Raw genomic sequence first — 27,561 nt, 5'->3', positions numbered from 1 at the left:
TAAGAATACTGAACAAAGACGCTTCCTTTTTCTATTACTGATTTTTGGATCTTATCTGGACCCATTGTGCCTGACGGGTTTGCTCCTATAATAAAACTTTTAATTTGTTCCATTGTAGGGGGACTATGTACAGAATTTCGGTCTTTTGGGGTAAATTCTAATCTACAAATCATTTCTGAGATATCATATTTTGGTGCATAAAGCTCTAAAATATTTGACCCATTTCCCATTATTGACTGTAATTAGTAACGACGTAACTTTGTTACAACAAAAAAACATTCAACAATCCTCCAGTATTTCCTCATATCCTGGGAAATAATGGCTTCCCTGAAATCAGTCCACTTTTTTTTTTTTTTTTAAAGTATATTTTATTGGTGACCAGAATTTGCGCACAGTAAGCTCAGATATACTCCCCAACACCACATTGCAATCCTTTAAATCCGTCTACTTTTAATCGCATTCAAGCTTTTGGTTTTTTTATGTGGCTTTTAAACTGCTGCTTCTTTTGGGAGGCTGATTTAATTTAACCCTCTTTACAGAAAAAAAACAGTAATTGTCTTCTAATTAACCTATGTATGTCCCTATTCAGAGGGTATTCGGATTAAACAATCTTTCCTGGAAGGGAATATCTTAGCGGCGTAGTCCGATCTAAAAATATATTTGTGTAGAAGTCCTATGATTAAAAAGGCATCTTTATGCCAAGCTTGCTCATCAGAATGAGCTATTAACAACATTTTGCCAGCTCTACTATTTTGTTGGACTTCCAGTGCATTCGTCCATCTGCTTTATTAAAATTCACTGTATTGGCCTTTGTGTTCTACTGCCTCATACCCGCCTGTGGAAAATCAAAAAAAGAAATAATTTTATGATCAGTGAAAGGGTTATCCACTACATTCATATCAGAGAGTAAACCAATAGTAGAATAAGATGTAATCACAAAATCAATAAGAGATGGGCGCCTGTTAGAGGTGCTGTTCACAATCTAACATTCATGGATTCTCAAAAGGTCCAACAGAATGTATCTCCTTTTATTTATTTTTTATTTGGATGGCAGAATTGTTAATGGTATTTTTAAACCCTCTTCCCTATCTGTCTGCGAAGAATTGTAATGCATGGTTAGGCACCTTTGTACTTAAGTCACCAACCAACACTACAGTGTGACAGTTTGTAGCCTTCCACAATCTGGGATATAAATGAAAACAGATCTTTAATTAGAAGGGAATATGGTGCATATGAGAGTACAGAATCATTCACCAGAAGCAGCGAATCAGTGTTTCGGCCATTATTTTTACAAATCTTTAAACACCGCACCAAATTTGACGGATGTACATAACTGTGAAACCATGTGCATTTTGTTTTCAAAAGAATTGCTGTTCCTCTCCCCCCAATGCATGCCCCCTTGAGGGTTTAGCAGGATAACACAAGTTACTAAGTTGTAAGTCTGTGGTTACACATATTTCAAGGGTATATAAAATATCAGCATTTAAGGTATTTAACAAATCCAATTTTTGAAGAATTTGAACCAGCCTTGTTCCAGGAACTCACTCTTAAACAACTGCAGACTGCATTGGGAAAACAAGTTCCCCACAGGACATTTATAATTATGAGCACCTGCTAACCAGTTCCTGTGGCTTACTTCATCCTCCGTATCAGTAGGCAGCATTCTAACTTCTTTGTCTTAATCTAATATGGACACAAATTGCCCCACACAGACACTACCATGTTTTTTGCCTTTTCCATTATAACTTCTTTACCAGGTGCATAAGCCAGAGACGTTATCGTAATATTAATAATCTTCCATATGTTGTACCCAGCAACTTGTTTTTTCTTTATAAGGAAAATAAAGTATGACATCAACTCCTCGTCTGAGTTTGTAATCACAGTTCTGAAAGATCAAATTCACCACTGCACTAGAATTAAGGGACTCAATTTATTACCTAAAAATGCCTGCAGAATTTTAACTATATTATCACTACTGTGAACCATCTTTAACTCCTTAATAATTGGCTCATCAAAGAGCATAATAAAGGTTAGGATATTAGGTTAGACGAGACCTTAGAACTGTAAATAACATTTTATACGGGTACATTTTATTAAGCCTTCTGCAGATTTACAATTACTTAAAACAGCAAAAAAATAAAAATAAGACTTTGCAAAAGTGGTTGAAAGAGCCAATGGAGGTGGTAAGGTTCACCTTGCAGTTAGACAGACAGGTTACATTCAAAACAGGTGCCAGTTTGGTCTGACAGTCAGAATCAAACACTTAATTAATGGTTAACTTTTGAGAGGCCAGTGAAACTGTTGGTAATGCATTTTTTCTCTACTTCTGAGGTGGGCACAAGAATCCTTTTTTGGGGGGGAGGGGGTGTACGTCTTACCCCTCCTTTATTTATTTATTTTAATTTTCAATTTTTCCCCCCTGATTTTTCCCATTGTGCCTTCCAATATAATGATAGTTTTTTTTTGTTTGTTTTAATTGTCGTCTTTCTCTGGAAGATTAGAAACATTGCACTATTGGAGCCTCAATCTAAAGTAATGGGGGCATGAATGGTTGACTACTGACAATTCCTCACATGATTTTTTTTTTTTTTTTTTTTTAAGGGAATAAATCTGAGCCTTCTCACCATTGCCTGCCTTACTAAAGTACCTTTAATTTTTACACCAATTGATTGGCCTACTACATATTGAAGGTTTCTAGATGACCGTGATGGCAAAAAAATGACTGTTGTACTCCAAGTAGTAGGACTACTTGCACCATGCACTTAATTGGGCTTTGATACAATTAAACCCCTTTCTGTAGCCCTCCTTTACTTAAGAACCAAACGATGAAGGATCACAGAAAAAAGTGTCAAAAAGGTGATTGGAATTATTCACTGATATTTCCCACAAAGTCACAATAGAAGATAGCATTCTTTCCTACTACTGAAATGATTCTGAATCGCTTACATAATTACCTAGTAAATTACAGGATGCATGTAGATCCATGTCAGGGTTTCTGATAATTCTGCAGACAAAGATAATCTTTTGCTGGTTGTGCTATTAAACAATCACATTGTGTGTTTTTTAAAAAAGTTTAATAGGATGGACCATGGACAAGATATTGATGAAACAAAGAATTACTATTAATTTCAATATTGATGTCAGGAAGCGTAAAGACTGCAAGTGGTAGATTAAATGCTTCACCCTCAGGGGCAAATAGGATGTCTGTACAAAGATCCAATTGGGCACAACGTTTAATATTTAAATCTTTATGGTCTAAAATGTCTTTAGTCTCAGGGAACTGTGAATTAGACATTTATAATGTGGAACCACAATGTTTTTTGGCTGTTCTTAGAAAATAAGCTGGAATTGAAGTGAGATCCTTTAGAGTATTTAAGTGGATACATTTATTTTGAAGAGCATTAGACTTTCTTTTCCTACATACTCTTGCTGATAATCTTCTGGATTGTAATTTCCTTGCGGTCATGAACCCTTCATGAAGTTAGCTTTAGCAAAGCAAATAGGCCTGGTCTTGGCTGCCAGCCTTTGGGCATTTTCTTTGTTTTGTCGTGGTTTTTGCTGCACTGTTCGGGGCACTGCTGGGACCTTCTCAATCTAACCAAAACATTGGCTGAAGGCAAAAATGTTGTGATCTCAAAAAAGTATACATTACCATAGTACTCCCTGGCACTGAAGCAAACTACATTGTGTGTGGAAGTGCTCCCTGTGAAAGAACAGCAATCAGTAACTCCTAGTAAAGTCAGCCATTGGCTGAAGTGGGTTGCCCATTGTCCCTTGATACATGTTGGAGTGGTGGAAGAAAAATGTGAATGACAGAACCACGTGCTAGTGGACAAACTCTGGCTTAAAACCCCTATGGGTACCTGTTTTAGTAAAACTAAATTTTAGTAAAATAACAAAAGGTTTAGGCTAACACAGACTTAAAAAATGCAAATTGGCCTGGAATTGGCTGCCAACCTCCTTGCTTTTGGGAGAAAGGAAGAGTAAGGCAAGAGATGAGGAGAAAGGCAATAAAGAAAGAGGAAGGCAAACAGGAAGGAAAGAAAGCAGGAAAGAGAAAGGAAGGAAAGGGGAAGAAAGACTAAAGAGAAAAAGAAATTGTAAGACAGAGGAAGACAAAAAAGCAAAGAAAGAGGAAGTGACAGGAGGGGAGACAGAATGAACATGAAAGAAAGAGGAAGGCAAAAAAAGAAGGGAAGAAAGTAGGAAAGAAAGGGATGAATGAAGGAAAGAAAGAAATGAGGAAGGAAAGGAGGACAGAAATAAATAATGACATGGTTGCAAGAAAAAGAACCGTTGTAAGCTTATATTTCGAGTTCACGTGAGCTGCTGGTAAAGTGTGAAAAAGCAGCAGTCCAATAAAGACCACTTCAAAAGGAATTTACAACAGCATTGGCAGGACACAGGAAATGATAAAGCTGGAATGTGCCTTGTGCTCTTATCTGGTAGAAAGTGCCCTGCTAACACATCAAGCTCTACAAACAAAGGCAAAATTAAAATAATAATAAAGTAAAAACAAAACTGGCACTGAAGGGAACTACCTTGTTTGCGTATCTACTGCATGCGAAAGGGCTAAAGGCAGACTCCCAAAATAAAGTTGGCCAGTGTCTGAAGTAGGCCACATGCTGTACACTGTAATGTGCATGACACAAAAACAGACCAGTGAATGAAGAGAGGTGGCTGAAAGCTCCTTTATGTAAATATATTATTGTACCTATAATTTTAGGAACATCAAAAGGTCTTGACTAACGCCAGACTTAAAAAGTATATGCCTGTTCTAGGCCCTCAGACCGAACAATAATAGCCCAAATAAAATTCAATCTTCCTTTTGTGTTTCAAGCTGCACCTGGTGTTGCCTTCACGGAAACCTGCACTCTGGCAGTATAACCACCCTACAGCATCAAGTCTTACACTCCCAACACCTGCTAGTTTGGTCTCCCCAGAGCCTTTGCCGCAGGCACCTTCTGAAGATGTAAAAGAATGAGATGCAGGCACACAGTACCAGAGCAGAGTTGTAGACCAGAGGTAGGTTCTGAAGGCCAAAGCACTCCTGACTGCTTCTGAGATTTTTACTAATCACTGAGATGTTGGGGAGCCACCACTGTACGGAGTCCCAAAAACGTCCTTCCCTACAGGCAAGATAAACATTTGCTGGAAAGAAAAAGCAACCTACCTTCAGAGGGCTGAAGGAGCACTTGAAGTGCTGAGTTCAGCAGTCCGGTCTATGGGGGGTGGACTGAGGGCAGCACCAAAATACCAGACTTACCCATGGCCACATAGCTCCTCTCCCTCCCACTAGGTCAGTCTCACTTGTCCAGGGGTGGTCAGCACGCCAGTCGCCAGGGCTGCTCCCTTAATCCCTCACTCAAAGGCGCTACTGGAGCATAAATTCCTAGCTCCTTCATACCATGGGTGCCGAGGCTCGACTTGACTCAAACCAACTTGGCTCCAGGCTCAGAGTGCCTATCACTCATGCTAGTGAACCACAGCGGCAGCCACCTCCTTCCTGCTCCTAGCTCCCCCGTCAATCCCATCACTCCATACGTAAGTAGACAGTAAAAGTTACAATATGTTACATCAATTTGCATAGCACACTAATCACCCGATATGGTATCCAGGCACTGGGGCGTGTGTGTGTAGTTTTGTGGTCCCCAAGGTGCATATACGAAGAGGCAACTCTTCAGCTTCTTGTGGAGCTCAAGAAGTGAGGAGGTGGCCCGAATGTGTAGAGCAAAGGTTGTTCCATGTCGTGGGTGTGATGTAAGAGAATGAGCAACCTCCAGTTTTAATTTTCCAGATGTGTGGAATGTGTGCAAGTGAGTGAGGCAGAATGTAGGTGTCTAGTGGGTTGGTGAAAGTGTATGTGACTGTTCAGATATTCTAGTACTGTGTTGTGTAGGGCCTTTCATGTGTGCGTGAGAAGTTTGAATTAGCTGTGCTTGTGAATGGGGCATCAGTGAAGCTTTCTGAGGTGCAGTGTGATGTGGGTGCAGGGCAGGAAGTATAGCATGAGTCTTGCAGGGTTGTTGTAGATGGTCTGGAGTCTGTGTAGGAGTTGTTTGGAGATATTGGCATAGAATGTTGCCGTAGTCCAGCCTTCTGGTAATGCGTGCCTGCATGATGGTCCATCTGGTGTTCTGAGGCAACCATTTGAAGATTTTTTGCAGCATGAGTAGGGTGTAAAAGCAGGAGGTGCACACTTGGTTGACTTGAGCTGTCATGTTGCACTTGTCATCCATGAAGATACCTAGATTTCTTGTGCGACGAGTGGGTGTGGGTGTAGTTCCTAGTTCTGACAGTCACCAGGTGGCGTCCCATGGGGTGATCTTGTTGCCGAACACCAGTACTTCCGTCTTGTCAGCGATGAGCTGCAGGCAGTTGATTTGTATCCAGTCAGCTACCACGGTCATACAGTTGGTTAAGTTGGTTGTGGTGGTGTTTGTTTTGTCCATCAGAGAGGATGAGTGGGTGTCATTGGCATAGGAGATGACTGGTGTCTTGTGATCGCATGATGTTGGTGAGTGGTGTTATGTATATGTTGAAAAGGGTGGGGCTGAGGGACGATCCCTAAGGGACTCTGCATATTAATGTCTTGGTATCTGATGTGAAGGATGTCAGCCTGACCCCTTTGGGTTCTGCCCTGTGAGGTAGGAACTTATTCATTTGTGAGCAGATCCTTGTATGACAATCCCATGGAGTCTTCTGATGAGTGTGTTCTGGGAGGCAGTGTCAATAGCTGCAGTGAGGTTGAGCAGGATGAGGGCCGATGTTTCTCCTCAGTCTAGGATGATTCTAATGTAATGTAATGTAATTGGTGGCCACTAATAGTGTTATTTCGGTGTTGTGGTTCTTTTTGAATTCTGGTTCAGTGTTGTCCAACAAATGGTGAAGTTTGAGAAGGCCATCAACAAGTAACTCACAATCTACCTCAATCACTTTGGATGGATAGGGAAGCAGGGAGTTGTGTCGAAGTTGCTCAGTTGATTCTGGTCTGCTGTGGGCTTCTTGAGGATAGCGTTGATTTCAACAAGTTTATATTTATCTGGGAAAGTGGTGGAAATGATGGGGGTGTTGATAATGTAGGTCAGGATGGTGCTGATTGGTGATGTTCTCAGGTTGTAGATGTAGTGTCAGCCTGCATCCATTGGGGACCGCTGTGTGGATGGTCCGCATGATTGCCGGACAGTAATATCATTACCTATTACAACATTGCTGCAAATTTACAACTCCATATGCAAACATTGGGTCTGTCTCTTTTATCACAGCAATTGATGCACAATTAGCACCAGCATTTTGCTTGTGTTCTGGTACTAATAGGCATGGAATGCATTATTTTTCTTCATGAAAAATAATGTTAAATGCACTGTAAAACACTTTTCCATGCATTTCGCAGGGCTTTTTCACTGCTTTGCACTCTACATTACCCTCAACGTAGTATGTTTGTGAATGGTGAAGTACACCAAATATTAGTTGGGGACTGTCCTAAATTTTTCAGAATAGCCCTATTTAAGTAAAGTAAACACCCGTATCTAGGCCGGGCTTGACAGCGCATCTGTCTGGATGACCAATTTGAGAAATTCTTTAAAGTATAGGTAGAGACGTAGAGTAGGCTTTAGCTTGGCTCCACCCAGGAAAGTCCAGCCTTTATTCTGTCAGCTTGTGATGTACCATTTCACCTTGAAAGAAGTCTTTCCATTAAAATGCACAGGGGATTCAATCAAAATCAGAAAAATATCCCGACTATGCTCTCTGGCATATTCAGTTTTTCCCTTCTATATGCTACATGCGTTCTACACAGAAAGCAATATTTTGGCTATTTTTCCCAGCATTGGTAAATCCAACAGAACAGGCTTTAATATGAGACAAGACAACATTTGTGCTCATAGTGCATGCAAAAAACATCTGTGATTGCCAGTGTCTGCATTTTGTTTTTTACGTTAAAGCCATGTCCACTGGCTTTACCAGTGCTTGTTGGCAGGGAGTAATCACTGCTACCACTTTCCCTCCTGTAGTTATGGAATTTACACCAGCACGTGCTCAACCCTCTTTAAAATGTAAACGGGCTACTTGCCTAGCCTGTGTCTCAGCCTGGAGCCAACTGAAGGCCTCTGTGGGTGGGACTGCAGAACACAGAAGCTGCCCTGCTGAAAGGAGAAGCTTCACGTCATCGCCGCCTCCTCGCACCAGGATGGAAGGAGGTCTTGTACTCGTCGTGCCAGTCTTCCAATTAGCCCAGTAGCGACCCGGAGGCATCGGACACGCGAGGCTACTGTCACATATTGATGGTGAGAACTTAGTTTATAGACGAGGAATTTTCTGATTTACCGTTTGTTCTAGTTCTAGTCCCTTTAAGCACTTTTTTTTAATCCAGCACGGCAGCGCGTGGAAGAAGAATAACAGAAATCTAGCAGGCACGCTTCTACTGAGAGTGCTAGCTGAGCTGCTTCCGAATGTTTCTTTGGTACCTGTCTATGCTCGTAGATAATGGGCCCAAAATAATTCCCTTCATCTTCCACAAATACTTTTACGGAGTCATGCATTTCTCTGGTGGCATGCACACCAGGGATTTTGAAACAATCCATCGTCTCTCTACCCCTGTCTGTTTTCTTCCATTATCCTCGCTCACGTCATCCAGTTAATCAGTTTTATCAAAAAGCACGTCTATCGGCGAAAGGAAAACCAGTCTTGCATTCGAGGTTCTTTACATGTTCAAGTGCCCCAGCAGAAGTGAGTTCCGCGCTCTGCGAGCCCAGGGCTACTAGCGTTCCATGCCTCTTATACAAGGTGTATGCTTGCTTTAAAGAAAGTTGATAGTGAGAATAGCATTTTTCTGAATGCTGAAAGGTCCCTTAGTATAATGTATTGCATTTATTGTCTGTGATGACCTCTGGTTCAATAGGCTCATTTTCATTATCTGTGCTCTGGTTCACATTGCATAAAATATAATTTTGCGTAATGGCAACATCCAGTGAACCACCGTGTGATTTAATTTCAAGTCATATAACTATTAAGGTTACTACTGGTTTTAAAACTGAGTATTGCTAAGTAAAAGCATGGGTGCTGGCAGAGGAGCCGGGGAAGTATACACAGAGTTTGTGGCTGTGGCACGCACACCCCATGCTTCGCTTCACCTTTTTTATTTATATTAATTTTAATAGCGTTTCATTTGTTATCATTTTGCATTTCGCATTGCCTGGTTGGGTTTGTATCGTTCGGCAATACATTGTGTAATCATAATTTATAATCGTTCTTGTATAGTGGATGTAACAAACCAGTCGATTACTCAAAAGTGCGTTAATTTTGTCCCATTATTGTGATGTCCTTGTCCGTTCGCATATTGTTTTGTTACAGTATGTTTGTCATTAAACTATTCATTGTTATGATGCTGATGTCAGAGTTTAAGTTAGTTTCAACAAGAGAATCAGAAGCGAACCAAAACGTTAACCTGTTAACTTTATGAGGTGTTGGTGTAGCTAGTTTGGATTAGCTATTATGAATACTGTGCACAGGCAGCACGGTATGTGGTATTGTCCCATAAACGTGGATAAGTAAAGACCATGCCCCCCTCCCTGTTTTTGTCTGTCTGTGTGGGTGTGTTTTTTTCTTTGATGCCCTGGCTTCCTCTGTCGTGCCGTACTCTGTTCAGTTTCTATATTAAACTGGGTGTGATCCTGTTCAGGTCCATGCGGCAGGGATCATTATTTCAAATACATATCAAAAGATGGACTCCTATTGGCCATCAGTGCAAGTTCTTATTTAAATACATGCGAAGTAAAATTCATATTATGTATTTCTAATAATCCTCTGTTTCTGCCTATCTCTTGACCTATTGTCCCTATTGCTTCACAGGAGGACCTAGGGGGGGATTTCCATTCCCTGGGTAATAGTGTTCTTGCTTGTATCATTGCTAGATCTTTAAATCTAGATTCAGCTTTCTAGTGCATGTTAGTCATTTATACCTGTTTGAAACTGGTAGGTTAGTCCTTCTCTGGACTGGCGAATTACTGGGCAATATTCTTTAAAACAGACAAATAGTGTAATGGCTTGTGGGAAGTTCAGATCCATTCAGGCTGCAGTGCTGTGAACAGTAAAACATTTTTTGCGAGTTGGTTGTTTTTTCCTGTGTAGAGGGCTTTCCCATAGTCCAGTAAACCGGTTGTAGGAAGTTGGCTCTGTATATACTATCTCAGAGTGAGAGTGTGCACAGAGTCCAAGGGTTCCCCTTTAGAGGTTGATAGTGGCAACATTAGATAATACTAATGCTCTATTTTGTGGTGGTGTGGTCGAGCAGTAGGCTTATCAGAGGGTAGTGTTAAGCATGTGTTGAACACACACAGTCAATAAATAAGAACACACACACTCAGACTTAACTCCAGGCCAATAGGTTTTTATATAGAAAAATATTATTTTCTTAATTTATTTTAGAACCACAAGATTCAGAATTTAGGTAAGTACATAAATTGTTAGGTACTTCACACGGGTAAGTATGGAACTTTGAATTAAAACAGTAGTATACACAATTTTGGCAAAAATGGCAAAAAGCTATTTTACAAGTGGACACTGCAAAAATCAACAGTTCCTGGGGGAGGTAAGTAATAGTTAGTTTCTCAGGTAAGTTAAGCACTTACATGTTCAGTCTCCTGGGCATAGGCAGCTCAACGTTGGGGGTTCAAGTCAACCCCAAACACCCAGCAGCACAGGGCCGGTCAGGTGCAGAGGTCAAAGTAGGGCCCAAATAACACAGGTGCCTATGGAGAACAGGGGTGCTCCAGTTCCAGTATGCTAGCAGGTAAGTACCTGTGTCCTTGAGGAGCAGACCAGCGTTTCTTCTTGTAGAGCACTGGGGGGGTCCCAAACAGGCACACAAAATACACCCTCAGTGGCACAGGGGCGGCCGGGTGCAGTGTGTGCACAAGGCGTCGGGTTTTGTATTGAAGTCAATGGAGGGACCCAGGGGTCACTCTGGCGATGCAGGCAGGGCACAGGGGGGCTTCTCGGGCAAGCCAACCACTGGGCTAGGATGAGGGCCGCCTGCTGGTCACTTCTGCACCGGTGGTTGGTTCCTCTCGGTCCTGGGTGCTGCGGGTGCAGTGCTTTGTCTAGGCGTCGCGTTCCTATGTTACCGGGAAGTCGCAGTCAGGGGAGCCTCTGGATCCTCTCTGCAGGCGTAGCTGTGGGGGTGCAGGGAGGTCGACTCAGGGTGTCCATGTTGTTGGAGTCAACTGGGGGTCGTCTCTGCGGTGTTGGTTTTTATGGACTCTTGTCGGGTGCAGTGTGAGAAACTTCCGGAGTAAGGCTGGACTCTTCTTTAAAGTTGGCCTAGATTTGGACAGAGCCGCTGTCCTCTGGAGTTTTAGTCCTTTAGGTGCAGGTCAGTCCTCTGAGTCCTCAGAGGTCGCTAATCCTGCTGGATGCGTCACTGTGAAGGTTCTTTGAGTGTGGAGACAGGCCAGTAGGGCTGGGGCCAAGTCAGTTGTCTTGGTCACCTCTGCGGGGTTTTCAGGTCAGCAGCCCTTCTTTCTTCAGGTTGCAGGAATCTGATTTCCTAGGTTCAGGGTCGCCCCTAAATACTCAATTTAGGGGTGTGTTTAGGTCTGGGGGGCAGTAGCCAATGGCTACACCCTCTTTGTGCCGCCTCCTTGAGGGGAGGGGGGGGGGGCACATCCCTATTCTTATTGGGGGAATCCTCCAAAACAAGATGGAGGATTTCTTAAGGCAGGGGTCACATCAGGACACCTTAGGGCTCCTCGTTTTTCTCATTATGTCCTCTGGACTTGCTGCCAAAAGTGGGGGCTGTGTCCGGAGGAGTGGGCATCTCCACTAGCTGGAGTGCTTTGAGGCTAACCGCCAGGTGTTACAGTTCCTGCAGGGGGAGGTGAGAAGCACCTCCACCCAGTGCAGGCTTTGTTCCTGGCCACAGAGTGACAAAGGCACTCTCCCAGTGTGGCCAGAAACCCGTCTGGATGTGGCAGGCTGGCAGGAACTGGTCAGCCTAACACTAGGAATTAGACTGGTATACAGAGGACATCTCTACGATGCCCTCTGTTTGCATTTTTCAATAAATCCTACACTGGCATCTGTGTGGATTTATTGTGCTGAGAAGTTTGATACTAAACTTCCCAGATTTCAGTATAGCCATTATGGAACAGTGGAGTTTGTGTTTGACAGGCTCCCAAACCATATACTCTTTAAGGCTACCCTGCACTTAAAATGTCTAAGATTTGGCTTGGACACTGTAGGGGCATAGTGCTCATGCAACTATGCCCTCGCCTGTGGTATAGTGCACCCTGCTTAGGGCTGTAAGGCCTGCTAGAGGGGTGGATTACCTATGCCACAGGCAGTGGTTTGTGGGCATGGCACTCTGAGGGGAGTGCCATGTCGACTTAGTCATTTTCTCACTACCATCACACAAGCTGTGAGACAGTGTGAATGTGCTGAGTGAGGGGCCACCAGGGTGGCATAATACATGCTGCAGCCCTTAGAAACCTTCCCTGGCCACAGGGCCCTTGGCACCAGGGGTACCAGTTACAAGGGACTTATCTGTGTGTTAGGGCTGTGCCAATTGTGGAGACAAAGGTAGTTTTGGGAAAGAACATTGTTGCTGGGGCCTGGTTAGCAGGGCCCCAGCACACTTTCAATCATAACTGGCATCAACAAAAGGTAAAAAGTTAGGGGGCAACCATGCCATGAGAGGCATTTTCCTACGCTGGTGATAAGGGCTTGGGTGACCATTTTCCTGGTATTACTAGGCAACCACTGGAATATAATTTTCAGCATCCGCAGACATGTCTAACTTATTAATAATTTTGAATTTGCAGAGGGATTCTTTCTTACTAGATTCTTTCCACAGTCTTCAATACAATCAACCAAAACCTGCTAATCAGTCGATTGGATTCAGAAGAAAGACTCCTGATTCTCCTCCTTTTTGACAGATGGATCAGTCAGTAGTTTTGTCCACTTTTCAGTCACACAAAACTACATTCACTTATGAGATCTTCTAGGGTCAGTCCTGTTGCCATCAATTTTTTTTTTTGTTCTCTTAGTACAATATGCACATCTAACCATTTGTAGCCTTTTAAGTTCTTTTGGCTTTGAGTGCTATTAATATGCTGATGACACTCAATATTTGCTAAAATGTGATCAATGGTCCACTTACTTTGATTTGCTATATAAGAAAGTGGAATATTATGCAGGCTTCACAATACCCCAAAGATGGTCATTGGATTCACAATAACAAATCTTTAGCTTAGTCCTGGTAGAGTGGCAAAGAGAAGTCAAGCTTTACTAGAGGAACATCTGTTAAGCGTTTCAGAATACCAACGTGGACCATGAGTAATTGACAAGACTTGAAAGAAATCTGACACCAAGTTATAGAAATAAAACAGATTTTTATATTAATTTAGACACCAAAACAAAGTAAATCAGATATGTTTTACTGGAGTTATGGATTTTCAAGTGAAAAATAATTCAATACAGTTCAAGCTGTCAGACTTTCCCCATTGTAGCCAATGTGAAAAATCACTAGTGACACTTGGCCACTTGCAAGGTGAATTCAGAGAAACCCACTTGTAGTGAAGGTGATATGGGTCCCAGGACCAAGCTGCAACAGTTAGACCAATTTTACCTGGCTCGTGGGGCCAAGGTGCAGAGGCTTCCCGGCTGTCCTTGGTGCTAAATGTGGGTGCTGCAAAATGGTACTTCTGTCTCTGTCACTTGCAGGTCGAGTTTGTAGGAGTCCACTGGGAGTTAACCTTGTATGGGCCCCTGTAACAAGATACACCAGGCAGCACAACTCCACCTAGCTCGGGTGTCTCGTGTGCAGAGGTGTGCTTGGCTATCCTTGGTGCTGAATAGGAGCTGTAGTTACTAGCTTTACCACTTTGACAGTTCAGGTGAGGCAGCAGCTGAAAAAACTCAATAATGGTGCCACTGGTGACATCAGATCGATGTGCCTTCAGGTTGCAGCGTCTGGTAAAAGTGGTGGTGACGTTCCACTAACAAGCCTTGGCAACGATAAGATGGAGGAGAGGCTATCTCGCCTTCTGTAGGTCCTGAGGAAAATGGTATCTGGCTTAACTTGGTGGAGAGATGGACTACACTAATCACAATGAGCTGGACCACCTGCTTTCGGGCGATTTCGTCAGAGGGCCCGATGGCCAGCGTTTCTTCAGTTCCAGTATGTGCTTTTTTTACGTGCGATGTGCAGGAAACTGGTGCCACTAGTCCAAGGGAGTCTGGCCTTGCCTTTGGCTCACAAAGGGTTCCCTCTTGCTGGGGAATCAAACTTTGGTCCAGGACAAGTCGCAGTTGAGCAGTTCCAGAAAGGTTGCCACAGGTTCAAGGTATCACGCCTTTGGTTTGTGCAGACTTGCGTTGTCGATGCAGGTCTCCTTTTGTCCTTTCTTCACTAGTTGTTGCCAGGGGTGTCTTCTTAAATCCTAGATTTAGGGGCGTCTGGGGTGTGGGTGCAAGATGTCCATGGGCTGCTAGCCTCACTCACTAATCTGCCCCTGAGGTGACCACATCTGGTGGGTTGTGACAACCTTTGTACCCAGAACCCTCTATTTTGCCACTTTTCAAGATGGCAGAAGTCTTCCTCAGTTGTACAGACCATGTAGCCCACCTTAGAGGTGTGGCTAGCCTTCTGGGTGTGTACCCCTCCTGACTAACTCGTTTTCCCACCTGCCCTGGTGCAGATGTGCTTGGAGGCTAGTGGATGGTCTTGTCTTCCACTGTGGAAAAAGCCTGCTTTCATATCAGAGGCGGTGTGCCCTTTGAAGCTCACTGCCTTAAATGTGCCACTTCACTAGCCTTCCTGGAGTGAGGGAGGTGTGACCTTCTTCCTGTTCAGGCTGTGGTTCTGACTCCTGGGAGTGTTCACACTCCTGCTCAGGGGTAAGGGGGTCAGAATCCTGTCATGGCGGCAGCACCGTTGAGCTGATAGCCAGAGAGCAGGAAAACTGGGCAACTATGTGGGCAAACTCTAAGGCCACAAGCTGGGTGAGAAGGCACGTTGCTTTATACCAAGATGACTCATTTCAGTGGTACCATAATTGAGCTGACAACCTCTGGTTTGCCCGGGTGCCAGCCCATGTTCTCCTGTGTACCGCTTTTCAAGAATAGTGGCCTTTAATGGAAAAGGCCACTATAGGAGCATATCAGCTTGCACTTATATGTCCACACCTTTCATATAATGCACCCTGCCTTCCTAGCTTAGGAGGCCTTCCTTAGGGGTGACTGAAATGTATTAAAGATTGTGCCCATACCACGTGTGGCACAGTCAAAGCACTGTCTAGCTTGAGCAGTTTACACTGGCTCTGCAGGCTGCAATGGCAGGTCTGCTGCCAATAGTTTACTTGGGTCACTGTGTCGTACACCCTAACCTGCGCTCCAGGCCCTGGTGACCCCTTTAACACCCATGCTGTGAGTGTCACTCGTGCCACCCACAAAAGGGACTTAGAAGGGGGTATGCTATGCTATAATATGTATTTGGTTATAATAAATAGAAGTAAATGAACACTTTTGCTTGGTTACAAGGTAGGGTTTTATTGAAGAATTGTTCCCTGTTTTAGAAGCATATTTTACCTGCATGTTTCAGACGTTTTGCAGCCTATTTGTAATGTTCAACCAACCATGGAACACTGATAACAGGAATTCTGTAGTTTTTGCTAGTCTTTCGTAAAATATTTTAACTGTATTTGTATTCATAGTTTTATTTAGCACAGGCTTAACACATGGGTTTCAGAATGCTCTGCATGTAATAATAAAAAATAATAAAAAACCTTCGAGTTGTACTTTTCAGTCGTGCTTAACAAACTTGTAATGGGTGAGGTTAATATAGGGCACAGATTACTGGTTAAATTTTTTATATTTTAGCCACTGCTTTTTCACACTGCTAGTTACAGTTTACTGCAGTTTACTTTACAGTCCATATTTATTATTACGTTTGCATGTGGCCAAACAGAAAGGGAAGCATGAGTACAGTGATCCGATCACACCCAATTGGTGACCATGAGTATGGCGAAGGATGCCCTTTCAGGGACGAGCGAGCATACCTGTAATTTATCCCTTTGAGAACCATCATATATAGAATGGGTTGAACTAAACAAAGGAATAGGCTTCGTCCGCACGCCCAAGATTAATCTCTTCACTCTTAAGTGTGAGTTTGCGGTATTTTTTCAAAAGATAATAATTAAGTCTTACTTTTCTGGTAAGATTCAAAAGGAGGTTGACCCCGAACAAAATGCTGTTTATATAGTTTTGAGTTGATTTAGGGTGTATTTTGCAGAAAATATTTTAATTTATTTTTAATGTTTAAGTTCCGTTGATGCACCATGTTATCTTTTCTAAGCTGCACGGGTGTTGCAGGGGGTAGCTCTGATTACAATGTAGGTATCTAGTTGTCTTGATGGTCAGTTTATAAGGCAATATTTGTACGGTATATTTCCACGTTACTAGTAGCATTATCCTTGTCTAGTTTTTGCATTTTTAAAAGGTAAGATGTTTTACGCTGCAATACAGTTTCCATCATTGATTATGCGTTCAGAGAATTGCTTTTAGAGAGGTTTTTAGTAGCTCTTTGAAGATGAAGAATGAGGATGATGTGGACTCTGGATGTGATCCCAGATACTGAGAGCATGACCTGGGAGATCTACACAGTGCAGTTTTTTTCTGAAAAGTTGTATGTGGTGTTGGAGTTTTTCTCCATACCATAGGGTTTCTTGGATCCCTTTGATACTTTTAACAATTTTGTTATGAAGGGCTTTGTAGGTTAGACAAGCTGTTTTGAAAAACCATCTTTGAAAGACCGCCAGTTCAGGCTTGATGGTGATAAAAGGTGCACTTAAGTGGCAATACTTTACCACATATCTTTGTCCCCATTCTTTGTATTCTTTTCTTATTTTGTTTAGTTTTCCTTGTGTGTTTAAGTTGGGTTTTTAGGTTAGTTATTTAAGAGACTCCTAATTTTCATGTGATGTGTATTTCAACTAAAAGGGCGTTTCTATAACTGTTCTAAGGACACCTGCCAGCTAACAGAGATTCATTCTGTTCTATTAAAATTATATTTTTTAGGGTGACCAGATTTTGAAAAGAAAATGGGACAGGTTAGGCATAAAAGTAGGACTAAAGCCTTTAGTTTCACTTGTATATCTGGCCTGTCCCACACATATACATGGGAGCAGGCAGCAGACGGGCAGACACTAATAAATTGGTTCTTCAATTATTTAAGACTCTAGATCTCCATGTGAAAGGAGAGCATACCTTTCACTTCTGATTGCCAGGTTGACCTGACCTTTGCCACAAAAACTGGGTCATTAATTTAAATTAACAAAAGCGTCTGGACACAGGGACAGTCCTCTGAAAACCGTGACTGTGTGGGGAAATCTGGGAAGTCTGGTCACCCTACATATTAATTTTAATTTAATTTGAACTATTATTTAATGCACAATTTGTATTGTAAGCATGTGGCCTCAATGTTTAGGAGGTGGCATATGTGCTTCCTTTTCTTCAGGTGCATACTTGCAGTAAAAAAAAAAACATAAATGAGCCATTACACTAGCTTCGATGGATACACCAATTAGCTTTGCCACTGCTTGTTTCTTTTTTTTTTTTTTTAGGGTTAGAAAGCGTGATGAAGCATGCAGAAAAGCTTCAAGTGTGGTGGTGCAGTTCTCAATAAGCATGATCTCATTCATGACGTGATATCTAAAGTGACATAAAGGATCTCACTTATGACATCACCTTACTGTTACAGTATTAACCCTACATCCGTGGATACAGTTTGTTTGACTTTTTTGTGTGTATATTATTTAATGATAGTCTGTCAGATGTGCTCACTAATTGGTATAACTATTGTGAAGTCATAAAGATTGTATTTGGCATGCAAATTATGGTATGCTAGTTATGGTTTGCTTGGTGGATGTGCGATTTATGGTATGTGGAGATAACCATGAAGAGGAATTTCAGGAGGGTTTAATTCGTAACCATAACTGTACTTTAGCTGTTTCAGTTGGGTCGGTGGGTGGGTGAGTGTGTGTGTGTGTTTGTTTCGGTTTGCTTATAACTGTTTGTTCTATCTAATTGCTTAAATCCTAGAGTTTTCAGCATGTCGAATGACATGCAGAATATTAAGCCTTGAATAAAGGGAGTTAAAATGTTCATGCTTTCACTGTTAATTCCCTTAGACAACGTTGCTCTCTGCTATATAAAAAACACGGAATGTAATCACACTGTAAATGTAAAACTTTACTCAGATGTCTACCTTTGCTTGGTTTTGTGTATGTCCATCCAGCTTTTTAGAAATGTGCTTTACTACAGGGTTCCTGGAATTATCTGTGGATGATAAATTGTAGGGACCATGTTTTCCCTTTGTCCAGTGTAAGATTCATGTTTCCTCTGAGGATTCAGTTAATCTAAATAGCTGGTAGCAACTAGACGGTTTAAAAAAAATATATATGTATTATTACAGGCAATGAAGCATGTGTCCTGAAAAAGGTGACATAGGTATAGAGGCCATGGAGAGCATCCTCTAACCCCAGAGTCAATGTGAGGAGGATGTCCCAGATGGACAGTTGATGCCCAAAAAAGTGACTTATTTTTTACAGGGCTCATAGAGCCAGTTTAGTGGTGAATCTGTTTTGTTTAAAAAATTGTGTGTTTTTTTTTTTTTTCTTCAAATTCTGAAAAAATGACATCGCAGTTGTGCATGGTCTTTGCATAGTGTTCAGTGTGGACATCCTGCCAAAGCCCATGATTGACGGAGTTGGTTTGGCTGGCAGTAGTTGGCCGTCAGTCAGGCACTACGGCCATCCCGTACTGCACTTGCACAAAGGCCAAGTAGGCTGACCAGGAAAGGATTGTATTTATGCAGGGTGACAACCCCCGCTGCACACAGACCTAGTACAAGGTGGATGAAGTATAACACCAAAAAATCACTGAAAAATTGAGTAATTTCAGAAACTCCATGAAAAGAGTTGTCCCAAAATAAGTCTTTATTTTGTAGGGTTACACCCAAGCATCAGCTTTATTTACTTTTAAACAAACACCGCTGTAGCTGTAGAAGTGCCCAAGTGTGCTTTACAAATGTGACAGGATGTTATACCGAACACAAAGCTTTGTGTATTACAGTGTAAGAAGAAAATGAAATGGGTGGCTGTACTGAAGGGCACTACAAATGAGAGATCTAGCAGCAAGGTATTTTAGTTCTGAGATCTTGAAATACTGGATTTACCAGTAGCGGTTTATTTTTAGAAGCCCGAGGGTGTCACATTTGTGCACCTGAATTTTCTCGTACAGCTTTAGTCACAAGGTCAACGAATACTCTTAAAGGTGTTGTCATAAAAAATATTTTCTGGAGCAACTTTGCTTATACCGAGTATATGTTTACTTTGTACATTTTACACCGTTGTTTGAAATCGCCTATTTTTCATGTCTTCACTATTCCTGTGTTTGACTGAAATTACCCTTTTTTTCTTTAAGTATGGGAAACTTACAGCTGAAGTAGAACGGTTCATTCCTCAGAAGAAGGGACACAGCACACTTGTGACTCCTATGGCGCTTCCAAATGACAGCGGAGGTGCTGGGGGCATAGAGCCCACACCTATTCCCAGCTACCTGATCACCTGCTATCCATTTGTACAGGAAAATCAGTCGAATAGGTAATTGTCATGTATTTTAGTTTATATAGTATCATAAATAATTGTGTCTACAGTTATGCTTTAAATACAGAGATACCTGGAAGCTTCCCTGTCATTCAAGGTTTGGACAAAGGCAGTTGATAGTACGCTTCCTGTATTAATGACCGCGAACATCAAATGAACAAAACCATGTTTGTTAGTCTACTTAACTCTGTGAGGTCACTTTCTTTGATATGAGTCTATGCAGTAGGAAATGCCAGTGGTGCCATTTTTAAAAAGCCAGGTTGCATGTAGTCCTTTTTTGCATAAAACACTGTACTTTTCGCGTAAATATTATTTGAAAGTTATTACTAAAGAAACGTACTCAGTTTAACCATCCTACACTTAACTGGATATTTCTCTAATATAAAATGTATAGCATCGCTACACTAGGAAATTGTGCCCCTATTAAGAGAAAACGTCCACAACAAAAGTTATGTTTACTTTTAAGATGTACAATACATTGTGATTGCTTCAAATTAGCACAGTTGTTTACATCATGGAATTTTCTCCGATATTAATCAGCCTTTACTATTGCCACTCATGCTGTGGAACCCCAACCATATTTAAATATTTATATTTATATCCCACATCTTTCATTCAAGGTCATGCACCTGATTATGCAGGCTGCGTCACAATAATCATGCCAACGTTTTAAGGAAGACCTGGCTCACTCCAGACAAATACACACAGCCCATGTCTCAGTAAACTCATTTATGACAGCTTTAAAATAAACTTAAAATTGCTCACGAACAAATCTACCAAAAAGCTAATTTCTAAAGGCTCTGCTTCACTCTTAACTAGTTAAAATAGTTTTTTGAAAAGTGACTATAGTAAAACAACAACTTACTGGTGGGACAAAGAATAATGAAAATACATTTTGTAACAAGATGACTATTTTGTAAGTATATTATGTTTTGGGCTTTCCATTTAACGGTGTTGATGTAAATGCATACAAAATAAACAATTGAAGTAACTGAATGTATTTTTTTTTCTTTCTATACCATAGGCAACTAGCAGTGTATAATAATGACCTTCGATGGCAGCAACCAAACCCAAGCCCGGCAGGACCATACCTTGCTTATCCCATCATATCTGCTCAACCTCCTGTTTCTACAGAGTTCGCATATTACCAGTTCATGCCAGCACCATGTGCTCAGGTGATGGGGTTTTATCATCCTTTTCCAGCGTCCTACGCCTCTCCCTTTCAGGCAGCGAATGCGATGAGCACAATTACCTCGGAGTGCAATGATCGTGCAATCCAACCAGTGCAAGCCTTTCCGTTGTCCTCGCCTCGAAACAGGAGCACTAACAGCTGGGGACCAGTTGTACAGAAAGTAAGAATACAGTTTCCGTAATCCTGCAGTGAACACTGAAAACGAAACAAGATATATTTTGTTACCTATTTGTTTAATACCTAATTGTAAATGTCTGTTTCTGTCCTTTGGAATGTGCTTTTGTTCATGCTTTCACTGTCAATTCCCTTAGGCAACGCTCTCTCCTATACAAAAACACGGAATGCAATTACACTGTAAATGTAAAACTTTACTCAGAGGTGTGCCCTTGCTTGTCTTTGTGTATGTCCATCCAGCTTTTTAGGAAGAGGTTTACATTTTAACTAGATTTTTCACTTTCTGACATAACAGGTATTTGAAGTGTATTTTAAGGTTGTATATATTTCTAACGCTAACTTGTTTGTCAATTATGCAAAAGCAGTGCATTCTGAATTATATCTTTACCATACTGCGTATCTGTTTACCTTTTGAGATGAATGATTAGTATTCGCATTGGTTAACGTTGTGGGACCAAATGACAGAGCTACGGGCATATTACCAGACTATATGGAAGAAAAAGTGAAAATAGCATCAACAGTCCTGCTCCTCTATTTAGAATGAACCTCTCTGCAGAATGAGCATTTTACTAACAGTATAGCTTCTTGGGCGTTCTGTTCATTCTAAAGGGCTCGACTCACCAATTCGGTGAACCAATTGAGTCTTTGGAAATTTAATGACCGGAAGAGAGTGGGCCCATAAGAAGGGTTAGGAATTAAGTGTCCATTTATCGTTTGCCCGCTACCCTCCTTACAAGGAACATTGCATTAACTGCCACTTGGAGACACCTTTTGTGATGCGTGTCTCACAAATACTGTAATATTAGACTAAATTACACATCTGTATGCCAGTGTATACCAACAATAGAGTACCTAAATTAAATGTATTCTAGTGAAAAATGAGACAGGTTGCATGCTTTGTATATAATGCGACTTAATGTGGCATATCAGGTGACGAGGAATAAGGTTGTTATCTCAGTGTAGTTTTATCTCATTAATAGCAGATACTGCTGTCCTATGCTTCTGTATGTCAAATGAAGTCTTCTCCTGCAAAGCAATGATGGATAAAAGACATGGGCGCCAAGGCATTCTGTGGCATCAGCACGAGTTTTGTATTAATTTAAAGGTCTGTATTTTTCATCACATGTAATGGTGTACGTGTAGGAAAGTACTCAGTTTTTGGCATGGTTACCCACACTGCTCTCTCCCCCCAAATTTGGTTATCCTAGGATGTTTGTGCACTCCACAATTGACCTTCTGGGGTCACCTTATAAGTCCCTGGTATATGGTACTTAGATACCCAGTGCATTGGGACACCAGGGGTCTCCTATGGGCTGCAGCATGTATTATACCACCAATGGGAGCCCATACAAGATGTGCCTGCAGGCCTGCCATTGCAGCCTGTGTGAAAAGGAGCATGCACTCTTTCACCACAGGTCACTAAGTCACCCCTGTGGTAGGCCTTTCCAGTCCAAAGGGCAGGGTGCAGGTCCCTGTGTGTAGAGCACCCCTTCATGAGCAGAGGTGCCCCTACGAACTCCCGTTTTACTGGACTTCGTAAGTGCAGAGAAGCCATTTTATCCGTGTACTGGACACAGGTCACTCACTACCTGTGTCCAGCTACATAACGGGAACTCCAAACCAGGGCATCTTTGGCATTAAACATGTTGGAATCTACCCCAATATGATTCCAACATGTTGCATGGTTGCATGATCTGATGCACTCTGGAAGCTCATTAGAGGACCCCCCCCAGTGTTGTTGTCTCCTAGATAAGCTTTGGCTGCTCATTCACAGCTACCTCTAGAGAGCCCTGGCTTCCTAGATACTGTCTTCATTCACTAATAGTGGTTGTTTGGACCTGGTACGAGGTGACAACACCATAGCTGTCCACCACATTTCCTACAGTAGGGCAGGGCCCATTTGATCAGGCCAGAAGAAAGGTGACCCAGGTCGCCTCAAAAGTTCATGATCTCAATTATTTTGGTGCTCAGCTTGAGCCAGTTGTGGCCCATTCAGGTTCTTAGTGTCACCACAGATCCATTGAATACTGGAGCCTCCGTCTACTCCTGAATAGACGAGGATTTGGATATTTTTTTATGTACATGTAAAATTGACAGTGATGAGATTAAATGAGTTTAAAAGGTGGCTTGAGATATTATTTTATATATATATATATATATATATATATATTTCTGATGGATACAACTACCTGTGGATTCCTCACCTAATGAATACTCCCATGGCGCCAGCATTCGACGGAAATCTTCTTACTAGTCTCTGCACGTCGACGAGGACGTCACTCTAGCCCACGCGACGCCGTCTGACGTCATACAGGCAATAAGAGGTCCTCGACGACGTGCGGACGTCCGTTCCCTTTTTTCCGTGCATTCGAAACGGTTATCTTCGAGGGAGCAACTGTTACTTTTGTGGTTACAGTGTATTTTTGCTGCGTAGTCTTTCGCTGTGGTAATAATGTCGCAGAGAAAGTCTGGATTTAAGCCTTGTCGTGAGTGTGGAGGCAAGATGTCGGTGACGGATCCTCATTCCGATTGCCTTTGGTGTTTGAGCTCCGACCACGACGTCTCGACTTGTGATTCATGCCAGCACATGAATCCAAAGGCCCTCAAGGAACGTGAGGCGAAGCTGTTTATGGCAAAATCGAAGGAGAAGCATCACAAGAAGTCTTCTTCTCCAAGACATCGGCGTCATCGAGACTCCCGGCGCCGTAGAGAATCTCGGCGTCATTCGAAGGAGACTCGTTCCAGGTCTTCGGATCGGCGCCGAAGGACATGGGAGATCAGTCCCACGGTTACGCCGCATCCTTCGACGCCGTTGCCCTCTCCGGCGTCTCCAACTTCACCTGGACAGGCGTCGGTGATTGAGGTATTGGAGCCTCAGGTGTTTTCTCCGGCGCAGACGTCGAGGCCGGCGTTTGGGTCGCCTCCGAGACAGGCACCTCAGTATCCGGCTTTTCCCACCCCTGGAGCCGATAGTTCCGCATTCTTGAATGCGATGTATGCCATCTTCCAACAGATGGCTCCAGGGGGTGCTCCGGCTGGGCCTTTGGCCTTTTCTTTGGGTGATCCTGCGCCTCTTCGGCCGGCACCCTTTATGCCCTTTCTCCCTTTTGGGAATGTGGGCTCGGCGCCAGTGTCGGCGCCGGTGGCCGCTCCGGTGGCTTCAGAAGGATTGGCCCCGGGGATTTCCATCCCGTCGACGTCGGGATTTCGGCCTGTGACTCCGGTGGGTCCATCTGCTTCAGCTGCTCTTTCGTCGGCGCCGAAGTTACCTGTGGCGCCGGACGCGGCGTCGGTGGCTTCTGAAGATCGGCGCCGATCTTCGACTTCGGCGGAGGCATTGTCGACTCCGCGTATTGAACAACGACTTCATTCGAGGAGACGTGCTCTCCGTGTATTAGAAGAGCAGGAGTACCAACGAGCCCTGGAGGAAGGAGAGCTAGAGGACTCGGGTGATGGGCTGCGTGGACTGGAGTCGGCCAGTGGGCTGGACACTTCCCCTGAGTGGGATCTTTCGTCCCCGGGGGAATATACTGAGGAGGCTGCTTCCTTTCATGCAGTGGTACGGAAGGCAGCTAGTTTTTTGGACCTGCCTTTGCCGGTGGTGGAGGCTAAACAAAACCTTTTAACAGAGGTGCTACATCCGGCCTCAGCTGCGGCGGAGCCTCTGTTGCCATTTAATGACGCTCTGCTGGATCCGGTGTTAGAGGTGTGGAAGAGGCCGGCATCTTCCCCAGCAGTTCACAGAGCCATGGGCAGGAGGTATCGGGCGGCTCCGACTGACCCTGGTTTTCTATCTAGGCACCCTACGCCGGAGAGCTTGGTGGTGCAGGCCTCCTGTTCATCCAAGTCACCGCCTGGTTCTTTCCCGACGGTGCCTGGGGACAGAGATTCAAAGAAACTAGAGGCGCAGTCCAAGAAGATTTTTTCGTCCTGCAGTCTGGCGTTAAAAGCCACCAATGCAACCTGTATCCTGGGGAGGTATATTCATGCTCTGATGGATGACATTTCCTCATCGTTTACAGAGCTTCCCCAGGGTCTTTTGGATCTTGTTTCAAATGCCCAGGCTGCTGCGACCCAGATTATCCAGACGGGACTGGATACCACCGACTCGGTAGCCAGAGCAATGGGCACAACTGTGGTGGCAAGGAGACAGGCCTGGCTCCGTAACTCGGGCTTTTCTGCAGATGTACAGTCCACATTGTTGGATCTCCCGTTTGATGGGGACAAACTGTTTGGAGCCAAGGCTGATTCGGCCTTGGAACGTTTTAAGGAAAGCAGGGCCACGGCTAAGTCGTTAGGGCTCCAAGCTCCTTCTTCCACGGCCTCTTCCAGATTTTTCAGGAGGTTTCGTGGATTTGGGCGTGGCTCTTCCTCCTCTTCCTTTCGGGGAAGATATCAGCAACCTGCCTCTTCCCATCCCTATAGATCTTTTAGGGGGAGAGGTAGGGTCCGCACCAGAGGAGCCTCTCAGCAGCACTCTGCCTCTTCCTCATCCTCTGGTGGGGTGCAGCAGGGGAAGCAGCCTTAGGCTTCCACCATTTCCCACTCACTCCTCTCCTGTAGGGGGAAGATTACAGCATTTTCTCACCAAATGGAAGACTGTTACAATGGACACTTGGGTTCTCAGTATTGTGGGAAAAGGCTACACCCTTCCCTTTCGGGAGTTCCCGCCCCTCATCCCGCCCCGCCCTTCTTATTGTTCAGAAGAACACCTCCTGTTGCTAGAACAGGAGGTACAAGCCCTCCTTTCCAAGGGCGCGGTGGAATTGGTCCCAGAGCAGGAAAGGGGTCGAGGATGTTACTCAAGGTATTTCCTGATTCCCAAGAAGGATGGTCGTTTGAGACCAATTCTGGACCTGAGGATCTTGAATTGGTTCCTCAAGCAGGAAAAGTTCAAGATGCTGACCCTAGCACAGGTGCTTTTGGCGTTGAACAAGGAAGACTGGATGGTGTCTGTCGACTTGCAGGATGCTTACTTTCATATCCCGATACTCAAGTCACACAGGAAGTATCTCCGGTTTGTGGTGGGATCGCAACACTATCAGTTTGCGGTCCTTCCGTTTGGTCTTACTTCAGCACCTCGAGTCTTCACGAAGGTGATGTCGGTGGTTGCGGCAGAACTCAGAAGGAAGGGGATAGCAGTATTCCCTTACTTGGACGACTGGTTGATCAAAGCCAAGTCCCCGGAGCTTGTGTCGCATCATCTGCAGTCAACAACCCAGTTGTTGTTCGACCTGGGTTTTTCGGTGAACGAGCCCAAATCTCACCTAGAGCCCTCTCAGCGCCTCCTGTTCATAGGGGCAGTACTGGATACAACATTGGGTCGGGCCTTTCCTCCGCTTCAGCGGATTCAAGATATTCAGGATTTGGTTCCAATGTTTCGAAATGGAGCGGTAGTTCCAGTCCTCAAGGTCCTTCGTCTCCTCGGTCTGTTTGCCTCCTGCATTCTGTTGGTCACGCATGCTCGCTGGCACATGAGGGCTCTTCAGTGGTGCCTCCGAAGGCAGTGGTCTCAACACAAAGGGGATCTAGAGGGTACTGTCAAGATCTCCAGAGATGCTGCTGTGGATTTGAAGTGGTGGATTGCAAGCAACAATCCTTCACAAGGAAAGCCGTTCCAGCAGTCGCCACCAGTGGCCACAGTCATAACGGATGCTTCCACTCTAGGGTGGGGAGCTCATCTGGGGGATCTGGAGATCAAAGGTCTTTGGTCTCCAGAGGAACAGATTTTTCACATCAATCTGTTAGAGTTACGGGCTGTACGTCTGGCTCTCAAGGCCTTCCTCCCTTCCCTTCGTGGTCAGTCGGTACAGGTCCTAACGGACAATACTACCACGATGTGGTACATAAACAAGCAGGGAGGAGTGGGGTCGTACCTTCTCTGCAGAGAAGCTCTTCGACTATGGTCCTGGGCAAAGGACCATCAGATTTGCTTGATAGCAAACCATCTGGCCGGAGTCTTGAACGTGCGTGTCGCCATTTCTCGGCAGACCACGAGTGGCGTCTCCATCCAGATCAAGTCCGTTTAATCTTCCAGAGGTGGGGGTTTCCTCGGGTAGATCTGTTTGCCACTCGAGAGAACGCGCATTATTCTGCAGCCTCCAGTATCCGATGCAGGGAGCGTTGGGGGACGCGTTTCAAATAACCTGGTGCGGCCAGTTACTTTACGCGATTCCTCCCATACCCTTGATTCCTCGAGTATTGAGGAAGATTCGCCAGGACCGGGCTCTAGTCATCCTAATAGCTCCGGATTGGCCAAGGAGGGTATGGTACTCCGACCTTCTCCAACTCTCAATGTGCCCTCCGCTCCGTCTCCCTTTCAGGGCAGACCTCCTCTCGCAGTCGCAGGGGCAGGTTCTACACCCCAACCTCCAGAGTCTGCACCTACATGCCTGGAGATTGAACGGGGCAACCTGAGTTCCTTCTCTCTCCCACCTGAGGTAGTGGATGTTATATTAGCGGCCAGGCGACACTCCACTAAATCTATCTACGCTAATAGATGGTCTAAATTTGTTGCGTGGTGTGGAGAGAGGC

General features: G+C 43.8%; 1 protein-coding gene across 2 annotated transcripts in view; it reads left to right on the top strand.

Annotated features, from left to right (window-relative positions):
* The window catches only part of SECISBP2L (SECIS binding protein 2 like), a 435,435-nt gene that overhangs the window by 25,027 nt on the left and 382,847 nt on the right, over positions 1-27,561 (top strand). For both annotated transcript variants that reach the window (XM_069222506.1, XM_069222505.1), the window contains exons 2-3: positions 19,480-19,658; positions 20,686-21,013. In XM_069222506.1, the coding sequence (XP_069078607.1) occupies positions 19,552-19,658; positions 20,686-21,013 (435 nt within the window). In that variant the 5' untranslated portion in view covers positions 19,480-19,551. The remainder of the gene's footprint in view (positions 1-19,479; positions 19,659-20,685; positions 21,014-27,561) is intronic.

The sequence above is a fragment of the Pleurodeles waltl genome, chromosome 3_1 (assembly GCF_031143425.1).
Source record: "Pleurodeles waltl isolate 20211129_DDA chromosome 3_1, aPleWal1.hap1.20221129, whole genome shotgun sequence".
In the NCBI taxonomy this organism is placed as follows: domain Eukaryota; kingdom Metazoa; phylum Chordata; class Amphibia; order Caudata; family Salamandridae; genus Pleurodeles; species Pleurodeles waltl.
Note: the sequence above shows the minus strand (reverse complement) of the source record. Positions and strands in the feature narration are given on the sequence as shown.